General features: G+C 47.2%; 1 protein-coding gene across 2 annotated transcripts in view; it reads right to left on the bottom strand.

The window, feature by feature from the left end:
* The window catches only part of Lgals3 (galectin 3), a 12,366-nt gene extending 3,761 nt beyond the window's left edge, over positions 1-8,605 (bottom strand). The window contains exons 1-4 of one of the 2 annotated variants that reach the window (XM_021203896.2): positions 8,564-8,605; positions 3,188-3,209; positions 2,306-2,671; positions 844-932 (exon numbers count right to left, since the gene is read on the bottom strand). In XM_021203896.2, the coding sequence (XP_021059555.1) occupies positions 844-932; positions 2,306-2,671; positions 3,188-3,205 (473 nt within the window). In that variant the 5' untranslated portion in view covers positions 3,206-3,209; positions 8,564-8,605. Of the gene's footprint in view, positions 1-843; positions 933-2,305; positions 2,672-3,187; positions 3,210-8,536 lie in introns of both variants that reach the window. The other variant, XM_021203895.2, reaches the window with a different exon arrangement.
* Positions 8,606-11,501: the final 2,896 nt, after the last annotated feature.

Raw genomic sequence — 11,501 nt, 5'->3', positions numbered from 1 at the left:
GGCAGGCAGATTTCTGAGTTTGAGGCCAGCCTGGTCTACAGAGTGAGTTCCAGGACAGCCAGGGCTACACAGAGAAACCTTGTCTCGAAAAACCAGAAAAAAAAAAAAAAAAAAAAAAAAAAGAGTTGCCATGCCATGGTAATCTTCTCGAACCCTTTAAGTAAATGACATCTACCCAGAAGGCTGGGCTTCCTAGCTTGCCATTCAGTAAACCTAAGACCTGAGCGTCAGTTTTATTTGTCTACAGAGGAAGCAATGGTATAATCTTAGTTAGGGTTTCCATTGCTGTGAAGAGACACCATGACCAAGGCAACTCATATAAAGGGCAACATTTGATTGGGGCTGGCTTACAGGTTCGGAAGTTCAGTCCATTATCATCAATTTGAAAACACGGCAGCATCCAGACAGGCATGGTGCAGGAGGAGCTGAGAGTCTTATAACTTCATCTGAAGACTGCTATCAGAATACTGACATCTAGGCAGCTAGGACTAAGGTATCAAAGCCTATGCCCACAGTGACATACCTATTCCAACAAGGCTATATATACCTCCTAATAGTGCTACTCCTTGGGCCAAGTGTATTCAAACCACCACAAACAGCCCTCTCCCTGCACTCATGTCAATGAAGTCATATGACACACACCAAAACACAGAGTAGAGGATGTTACCATTCACTCTGTAACAGCACAACAGAAAAGTGTCATGGGATCAAGTACTGATTATGAGATAGTCCATGTGACAGCCCAGCTTGGATTCTACTGTGTAGTTTACAAAGCCTTCTTAATTAAGATAGTCTTTATTTCAAAACCATTCAACAGATGGGTTGTTGGGGTCACCCTTGTACCTGTTTGCGTTGGGTTTCACTGTGCCCATGATTGTGATCAGCATGCGGGGCATGACTCCTCCAGGCAGGGGCAGGTCATAGGGCACCGTCTGGGACAGACAAGCATTCCAGGGTCAGTAAGGCACTGTGCTCTCTTGGGGAATGTAAAGTACATTGCAAACATTGGTACAATGCAGTAACCAACAGAGAGCCCTGTGTAGATTCTGAGGCCACCTTGTCCAGGGCCTAAAGAAATGGAAGACAGAGAGTGCCCCCTATGTACACAAAAGTTAATTGAGAAATTAACAAATTAATGACCAAATGTTCTTGGACCATCAGTTGGGGCTGTTTCAACCCATAATTCATTCATACGAACTCATTTTTGTAACATTTTAAGCTAGGCGGTTGACCAACAATCTTTTCATGCACGGGGTCCCTGGGTCCTTTGTCACATGACATAAAGCATTGTAATTCAGCTCCCAGAGGAAAGGTTTGTGTCGCCTGGGGCTTCTGTGCTCACAGGTCACCAGCAGAACGCTTTGCACATGTGTCTGTGTTGGATGAGCACTTCTACAGTTCATTCCACAGGTGTTAAGCAAAGTGCTTAAGGTGTGGTGGACATCCCCAGAGCGCTGTCCCTGCCTCTGGTCTCTCCTTTATGAAGTTTCCTCCTAGTTTCTGCTGTCTCCCAAACTCCTATCTCTCGCTCTGATCCGCATTTGACCTTGTATATACTTCCTGGAGTTGCTCCCAGTGGGTGGGTAAACTGGAAGGCTCCTTGCATGGGTATGAGATGGAGGAGTCTCCCCTACCCTGTCATTTTCCTTTTCTGCATCCCTGGTTTGAGCTAAAGCTTTGCAGCTTTGAAAGCTCTCAGTATTTACTGGGGTTACAAGTATAAACCACTGAACTCAATTAGTTATTAATAATACAACTTTGCCTCATAGTGTAATTATTTTTTTTAATATTTATTTATTTATTATATGTAAGTACACTGTAGCTGTCTTCAGACACTCCAGAAGAGGGTGTCAGATCTTGTTACGGATGGTTGTGAGCCACCATGTGGTTTCTGGGATTTGAACTCAGGACCTTTGGAAGAGCAATCGGTGCTCTTAACCGCTAAACCATCTCTCCAGCCCTGTAATTATTTTTTTAAACAGGATGTCTATGTAGACCAGATTGGCCTCATATTTACAGAGATACTTCTGCCTCTATTTCCTAAAGGTGTGTACCACTCATTACTACAATCTTAACTTGATTTATATTATAAAGCACCTTTATATTTATATTATAAAGCACCTTTATCAATGTCTTATTATAACAAGTCACAGACTAAACTCAATATGAACACAGTCCTTTTCTCACTTGACCAATTACACCCCTGTGGTTGTCCCTTAAGACATGGCTCTAAGCAGCAGGCTTAAATTCCCTCTAATGTCCTCTCCACTTGTACAGCAAGCCCATGAAACAACTTCCTTCTTACCAGTGGTCCAGCGGGGACACCATAGGGGCCAGCAGCAGGATAGCCTCCAGGAGCACTGGGGTAGGCCCCAGGTGCCCCAGGTTGCCCTGGGAAGGCTCCAGGGGCAGTTGGGCCAGGATAAGCTCCAGGGGCAGTTGGGCCAGGATAAGCTCCAGGGGCAGTTGGGCCAGGGTAGGCACTAGGAGGAGCCTGTCCTGGGTAGGCCCCTGGAGGAGCCTGTCCTGGGTAGGCCCCTGGAGGAGCCTGTCCTGGGTAGGCCCCAGGATAGGCAGCCCCCGGGTAGCCCCCTGCCCCAGGCTGGTTCCCCCATGCACCGGGATATCCTTGAGGATTTGGGTTTCCAGAGCCAGCTAAGGCATCGTTAAGCTGTAAAGAAAGACAAACAATTAGAGGATGGGACTCCTTCCTTCACTACACAGAACTCAGGGGACTTCAGGCATTTGTAGAAGCTGGGACACAGAAGGAGATTCACACTCTTCCCTGGCCTATTGTGCTGCTTTGAGTTTGATCCTCTGCTGTCTTGATTCATGTTTTATTCTGGCCTCTCATCATCGAAGATCAGGGTGAATTAAGCTCTTCTACCTTACACCAGGAACTGACTGGTTATCAACACATGCTTTCTAATCAACATGAGAAACAGCTGCAGGTGTTGGCATGAGCAGACCATGCCATTGGTCCTGCTGCTTCTAGGGACATCGCTGCTGAGGAGGCCACGCCTCTCCCTGGAATCTGCTGCTGGAAAAGCAAGCCTGCCCCTAACAGGCCGGAGTGCACAAGTGAGCCAGAGGGTCAGGAGGAGGGTCAAAGGGGAAGCTCGGTGGTAGAAATGAAACCTTTTAACCCATGCGCGTGTGTATGGGGAAACAGACATGAAATACTTACCGAAAAGCTGTCTGCCATTTTCCTAAGAGAGAAAAGCCAAAGGGGATTATTGGTATTTGAGCTTAAAACAATTTATAAACCTTCATGAGATTAAACATCCCAAATAGTCCACGGGCAATTCCAGTCAGTGTACAATCATTTTGCCTAAGTCAATGATGCTGGACTGGAAAAACATCTTGTGGACAGGCGCAGGTACATTATAGCTAAATTCCAAACCCACGTAGGCTGTGAAGTCAGACCTTGAAGTCAGGAGCTTGTGTTCTGAAGCCAGAGAGTAAAAGACCTTGAGGGCCAAGGAGTAGGTTGAGGATTTCCTGCCTCTTCTCTCGGTGAAAGATGGTACAAGGTACATCTTCTCTCGGCTACCTGCTTCCCTGCGTTTCTCTACCCTTGCAAGGATTCATGGGTAGTAAAGCCCTCTTTCCAGCCATAGTGCTTCTGGGACATGAGAGGAAAACTATCTGTTGGCTCCTACTGAGATCTCAAAGACAGATGACATGGCTGCTGCCTGGTTATTTATCCTCCACTGGCACACCTGATGCCTGCTCTGAGCCATCACTTTCCACACCATCACAGGGCCCACAGACCAGCAAGGGACACGAGAGCATGTGCACAAGAGTATGGTCAGTACTGTCTGACTCTGCCAGGACATTCAAATCTGAGAGCTTGCTGGTGAGCTGGGAACTTATGATCCTCCTGCCTCAGCATCTCAAGTGTTGGTTGTGGTGCCTGCGTTGTTTTTCTGTTTTTTTTGTTGTTGTTTTTTTTGAAGGTACTCAATATTCCAAATAAAACAGCAATAAATTAGCCAGGCAAAGGTGAGTTGGGCGGCAATGTGAACAGAAGCAATTGCATTCAAGATACTGCCAAACAGGTTTGCCTTACACAAAGCTGTCTTAGGACTGGTTTGCAGACATACCCTGTTTCCTCCGGCTCTTGCTCCCGTGCCACACCTATAAAACCACAAGATGCTTGGAACCTGCCCCACTTTTCAACAGATCCCTCAGAGTGTAGCAGAGAGCAGCTTTGGTTTGGAAACTTTTCTTTCTTAGGGTGCTGGGGATTAAATTAACAGCATTGGCATATTTGGCAAACAGTCTAGCACTAGGTAATACAAGCAGCCAGGGGAGGGTAGCTTTGGCTGGGGGGGGGGGACGGCGGGGGGGGGTGAGTTCAATCAGAGCTCAGAATGACTACATCATTTTGCTACCGTGAGAATGACCTGGACCTGGAAATAACCAGACTCTTCTGGTTTCATCTGCCCACCTGTGATGTTTTACTCAGTTTCCCCAAGAAATAACATGATTAGGTGAGCATAGTGTGGCATGCCTGTGAGCTCAGCATTCTGTAGCATGAGAACTCCCATGAGGTTGAGGTCAGCCTGACCCACACAAAAGCTCCAGGGTCCCATTCTGGCCTTGAGCACTGATGGCAGTCCCCCTTCCTCAGCCTCCAAGTGGCTGGGATCAAAGGCACAAGCCACAGTTCCTGGCTTCAGAATTTCCTTAAGAAAATAAAACCTAGGCTGGGCAGAGCGGCACCCAGGCATGGGCAGGCAGATCTCTGTGAGTTTGAGGCCAGCTCTGATCTACAGAGCAAGTTCCAGACCAGCCCCCTACAGACATCCTCCCCCCCCCCCAAGTATGCTACAGTTTTAAGAGACTGGCCCACTTTCCAATCTCACCAAATGAAATCCTAGAGGCAGCAGACTTCACTGTGACGCACGTGGGCCTTGGAGGGCACTTTGGACAGCTCTGTGACACATTCCACAGGATGTTGGGACAGTGACACCCTCCTAGCACTTGTAGACTGATTTCCATTTCCCAAAGAACTTCCACGGAGCTGTTTTTGATTTTGTTAGCAATCTGGTGACACTGGCTGAAGAAAACATTCCCACTGTGAAGTGAGGAATCTGAGAGCTGATTCGGTGGCCAGAAGCCATCTCACTGGCATGTTGGGGACAAGGGCCCAAGTTTCCTGTCTCCTAATTCAAGTTTGTCTTAGACTAGTTTAAAAGAGTACATTTTTGATGTTTTAAAATAGTATCCTTTGAAATTTTTAGTTACTTCCCTGAAAAATTCTCTGGTTTGTTCATCCAGAACTACATAGCATGCTGAAATAGTAAACAGATTTAAAAATAAAATACAGCTTTGGCCAGAACACTAACTCGGTGAATCATTCAACACACAGGCTGCTGAGTACAGAATGCTTTTGTGCACAGTCACATTGTTAAGAAAAACCACATTTTAACCAATAAATTGTGTTTTTCCAAAAAAAGTATTCATTGTTATTAGATGTTGTTGCCTTTTTTTTTATTGTACTTACTTCTTTCTTTCTTTCTTTTTTTTTTTTTTTTTGAGACAGGGTTTCTCTGTATAGTCCTGGCTGTCCTGGAACTCACTCTGTAGACCAGGCTGGCCTCGAACTCAGAAATCCACCTGCCTCTGCCTCCCGAGTGCTGGGATTAAAGGCGTGCGCCACCACGCCCAGCTTTGTATTTACTTCTTAAACATAGATTTTTTAAAAGATTTATTTATTTATTTTATGTATATGAGTACACTGTAGCTTTCTTCAAACACACAAGAAGAGGGCATCAGATTCCATTACAAATGGTTGTGAGCCACCGTGTGGTTGCTGGGATTTGAACTCAGGACCTCTGGAAGAGCACTCAGTGCTCCTAATCACTGAGCCATCTCTATAACCCTAGATTTTTTTAAAAATTGAGGTATGTCTGTGTGGGTATGTTTGTGTGTGTGTGTGTGTGTGTGTGTGTGTGTGTGTGTGTGCTGTGAATGTGTATGTGTCTATTGTAGTGAAGATTTAGACTTTGGCTATGAGGGAGCTAGGCAAATAGGCACCTGAATCATGAATAAGACTGACCTCGGACACTTGAGCTCACCGGCAAGAAGTAAGAAGTTTGTTTATATATTTTAAGATATGTCTTATTCTTTGGCCCAGTTTGGCTTGGAATTCTAAATGTAGCCTATGCTGGCCTTGATCTTGGGGTTCCCTGGGCTCTACCCCCTGAATGTTGGAATGACAGGCACTTACCCCTGAACCCACCTAGGGAACAGATCTTTGGAAAGCATCTGTGCATATTCAGGAGGCAGAGGCAGGTGGGTGTCACAGCCCCAGGCCTGCCTAATGTATGGAGTTCCAGCCAGGGCTACCTGTGAGACCCCATCTCGAAAAATGATGAACAAATGCTTTTGACCCGGTGAACTATCTCATTAATTGAGAACCCTTGAATAGACTCATTCTACAGAAAAATGATCAAATTTTCCAGTCAACCCTCAAGCTATTCTCTACCTCTTCTGCTTTGTGCACAATGTAGTGGGCCATCCATTAAACACTTCTTAGCTTAAGCCTGAAAGACCTCATCCATGTCCTCCCCAGAAGATGGAATAAGTACAGATTTCAAACCAAACTCCTAAGCATTCTGAATTTAGGAAGCTAGTCTCCATCAAAGATAAATATGACTATCTCAGGGAAAAAGTATAGTGTAAAGATGGTTGGTCCACATCTGTAATCCCAGTACTCAGGAAACCATGGTAGAGAGTGGCATAGGTTCAAGGCCAGCCTGAACCCTGTGCTGAGTAGGAAGCCAGCCAAGGTTATATTGTAAGACCCTATCTCAAGAAACAAGCAAAACAAAGCAAAAATGAAGGAGACAATTGCTAGGTGTGGTTTTATTGGCCTGGAAAAATCACAAGTTCTAAACCAGCCTAGACCACATAAGAAGCCCTGTCTGAACAAAAAATTCTTTCAGACGGGCACTGCCCCACCCCCAAAAGACTGTTGTTGCAGACAAGCAAGGTTTTTGTTATTAAACTTCAAGTGTTATGGAAATAGTTGGGGGTGGTAGTTTACACTGTTAGCCCCTACACTTGGGAGCCTGAGATAGGACTGAATATTGAAAGCCAGCCTAGGCTACATAGTGGGTTCCAGTCCTGCCTGCCTCCCTGGGATGGCTTGTATATGCTCGGCCAGGGAGTGGCACTAACTGAAGGTGTGGCCCTGTTGGAGTAGGTGTGTCACTGTGTGTGTGGGCTTTAAGACCCTCATCCTAGCTGCCTAGAAGCCAGTCTTCCACTACCAGCCTTCAAACGAAGATATAGAACTCTCAGCTCCTCCTGCACCATGCCTGCCTGGATGTTGCTATGTGCTTGCCTTGAGGATTATTGACTGAAGCTCTGAACCTGTAAGCCACCCCCTCCACGATTAAATGTTGCCCTTTATAAGAGCTGCCTTGGCCATGGTGTCTATTCACAGCAGTAAATCCCTAATTAAGACACCCCCTGCCCCCAAAAGTAAATAAATAAAAATATGGAACTATAAACTTGAAGCGAACAGCTTAGAATTTCAGAAAGTGGTAGTTTTTACACACTGTGATTCCTCTTGCTTTCCTCAGAATTAGTCAGGTCACTAAGTCCAAATGTTCTCACTATCCAGAAACCCTACTCCCCAGGGGTCTCTTTATAAATATTCCAATTTCTTCAAATAGGAATCGCTTGCTTCCTGCTAGGGTTAGCCAGAATCCTAACCTTCTGCCCCAATCCCCCCTCCCAACCCATTCCGGTCCCATCACCAATTCCCTGTATTAGTGTTTGAGTAACATAATTCAGAATAAATGCAACCTTTGAAAGGCTTTAGCTAAGGGTCTGCACTCTGAGACCAACACGGCCACACCCAAGACTTCCTCCACCCAGATCTAGAGGTTATTGCACAAATATCCACACTGGTCACGGATGAGTCACTTGGCTTACAAAAAAATGTTAGAGGTTACAGTAGTTCTTCATCCCGACACATGCGCACTAGGGCTTGGGCAGCACTTTCCTGTGCGGTCAAGCACGCAGGGGGTGGCTGTAGCCCCTACCTCCGCTGAACCTGGTGGAACTCACTGGCACCACACAGCAAGATCTCTAGTGGAAGGCTTCCACGTGCACCAAAGGAGCCTGCTGGCCAAGTCAGATATCCTGGGCGATGTCTGATGAGTCCCCAAACTCCCACCCCCACCCCCAACGTGCCAGGAGAGGCACCTGATTCCTATGGCCAAGCTAGGGGCAACCTAACCTCTTGGAGCCAGCTACAAAGTGGATCTCCGTGGGTTGTGGCTCACTAGAACGCTGGGCTTCGAAGGAGTGCCCAGGGCCCGCTGGCATCCCGCCATCCCAAAGAGACTTAGTATGTAGGTCGTGACTAACTTTCTCCGAGAGTTACCCGCTGGAGAGCCAAGGCGGTGGATCGGCGCCTGGGACCCTGAAGATCACCTCCGTCCGTCTCCCGGGAGCCCAGCCCTTTCTTGGTGCACTGAACCAAGCACCGGTCCCCGCGCCCCGCGCCGCTCACCTGGGTAGTGCTCTGTGCGCAGCTCACCTGGTTAGTGCTCCACCCGCTGCTCCGCTAGCTGTTAGAGCTGGGCGGTGGCTCGGCCGCTTCTAGTACTCTTTTCCCCGGGCCCGCCCTCCCGGGGCGGGGCAGCATCCCTCGCCCTGCAGGCGCCTGGCTGAACCGCGCCCCACGGACCCGGGAGCTTCCCCACGGTGGATTGGGTCACGCCCGCCAGCCTGTGCCCCTCACCTGTGCCCCGCAGTGGGCCCTAGCCGACCGCACCCAGACTCTCAGACTCACCCAATTCCCTTGTCTGAAGCTGCCTTTCAGGGTCTCATCCTGCCCCTATTTCCTTCACCCGAAGCTTTCCCCAGCAATGTGCAGTGACTTTGAGTGTGAGGGGAGGGAGGAACAGGTGTCCATGACACGTCTGAGATGTAAGAGGTGCCCCTGCTTGCATTCACTCCTGCTCTGGTTTTTGTTGGGTGGGGTAAACCCAGTGTGGTACATAGTAGGTTCTCGGTGGGTATTTGTTGATTGATGAATGAATGAATGAATGAATACAAATGAATGAATGAATGAAGTAGTATGAATGGGTGAATTGCTTCCTAGGAAGATGTTTTCTCAAAGAGTAGAGGAGAGTACAGGACGGGCAAGGGACAGTTAAATCAAGAGGACAGGGTGTAGCTCTGTCTGTATGAAACTAGTTACAAGGAACAGCCGCCATTGCAAGAATGCTGAGAACCAGTTTGGAGCCATTTATATAGATAAAAACTTGAGTGATGTGGTTAAGGATACTCAAGATAATTTTCCCCAGTTTCAGATACATCAGCTAATGTCCACCAAACACTTATGCACCCCCCTCTGTGCCTAGGGCTTTACATACATTTATGGAGTTGGCATTATTTTAATCCTATTAGGTCCAAAGCAGCCCCCCAAAATGCCAGTGCTGGTCCCAAACAGAAGGACTCTGGCTGCACAAACAGTTTATAGGTGGTTTCTGTTGACCAGGAATCTCCCTTGGTCTGCCCCCAATGTCAACTACCTCAGGCAAGGGCATCGACCTCCGGGTCAATCCCAACAGCCTGTAACAGCTCAAAGCCCCCTTCTGCTGACTTCTCCCCAGGGTGGGGGGTGGGGAGTGTTTGTTGCCTTAGTGGTCTGAGCCCCAATAAAATCTTCTTTCTACTCATTCAGTGATGTCGCTGAGCCCTTGCTTACAAATCCCATTTTAGACATGAGAAAATATGGGTATAGAGAGTTAAGTATAACCCCGTAAGGGTGCTTGCTACAAAGCCTGATGGCCTAACTTTGATCCCTGTAACTCACAAGGAAAGGAGAGAACCCACTCTTGAATGTTGTCGTTTAAGCCACATACACATGCTCATATGCATATATGTAAACATAAATGCATTTTAAAATATTAAAACATGTAAATAAAATTTTAGAAATAAATGAATGTTTGTTTGCTTTTTTAAATCACTGTAGGTAGTAGGTGTGGTGGCTCATGCAATTAATCTCTTGGGATCTGCATGCTCTTGGGATTCGAAAACGGGCAGATCCCTTCAAGTTTAAGGCCAGCCTGATCTGTATGGCAATTCGAGGCCACCAGGGATACACAATCAGGCCCAGTTTCAAAAACAAAAATGAAAAACCCCAAACAATGACTGTGGCCATTGGCTTATGTAAACCACGGAGCCGTCCAGCTGTCACCTGGCTCTCCAGATTTCCCGTAGTCTCAAAGTAATCAGTTATTACTGTGTTACTAAGGAGTCTCGGCCAGTTTTGCACAACCAGAGGGAAACGTGCATGCAAGCTCTCTTTTCACCAGGGGCACTCAGGAGGCCTGCTCTAGTCCCTAGGATAGACTTACAAGCTCGGCAGAGCCTGTGGCTGGTGATGCGCTCATTGCTGCCTCTCCAAGCTTACACACAGGGAAGTCACGGTGTGGCTGGAGAAGGATTTGCAGGCCGTGAACTCTCCTCTACACAGGTAGCTTGGCAACCAGCTTGTTTGAATGAGTCATCTGTAGATGATTAGCATGTGGGCATGGAACAGGATGGGCCGAGAGGAATGCCTTTAGTCTCCTAGGAAAACACTTAAAGTCTTAAGACCGTGAGTCATAAGGACGCTCTCTTACAGTTACCTAGAAGTGGACAGCCGAAAAGGTTGCCATGGAGATATGGGATGAGTCACACACACTCTTGCCCTGTGCATAATCTTTGGTCATTTTTAGGGATCAATAATGGTTGTGTCTTTGTTATTTAGAAGACTTACTTTTGCTGAACTGAATCATGAGGTCAAACTAAGGTCTTCACTGCCCATCGGAGAGAACACTTCTAGGCCAATTTCCTGCCAAGTAAAGCTAGTGAAAGGGTATTGGTACATCAAGGAGTGCCCGGAGTTTACAACCTGTACAGGAGCAGTAAATGACTCTTTAGAACCCAGCCCAAAGCCTCTATAAACTCTTTCAAAGTAAATGTAGAAGACAATCTCATAGAATGTCTAGAGACCGATGACTGTGCTCTTTGAAATAAGGGGCAAGCCTGACCTTGACCGTCAGCAACTGGCCACCTGGTTTCTTCTGATACAGAGATGTTAGGACTCTGACTTAATGAACAACTGAGCAGACAGTCAGGCAAAGCCCCCCCCCCCCCCCAACCTGTGTGTGTGTGTGTGTGTGTGTGCGTGTGCTGGGGTGAGCAGGGCATCAGCAGCCTCACACTTGACAGAAGCCCGTGGAAGGTATCTGAAGGAAGGAACTTCAGGTAGAGAAAGCCAGGAGAGAGGGGAAAAAAATGCTAAAGCAGAGAAAGGAAACCTGAGGGGGGAGGGGGCGAATTAATTAGTCACCTTTTTGTTTGTTTGTTTATCGAGACAGGATTTCTCTGTATAGCTCTGGCTGTCCTGGAACTCACTTTGTAGACCAGGCTGGCCTCGAACTCAGAAATCTGCCTGCCTCTGCCTCCCGAGTGCTGGGATT

This window comes from Mus pahari, chromosome 8, assembly GCF_900095145.1.
Source record: "Mus pahari chromosome 8, PAHARI_EIJ_v1.1, whole genome shotgun sequence".
Lineage (NCBI taxonomy): Eukaryota > Metazoa > Chordata > Mammalia > Rodentia > Muridae > Mus > Mus pahari.
This window is presented reverse-complemented; position numbering and strand designations above follow the sequence as displayed.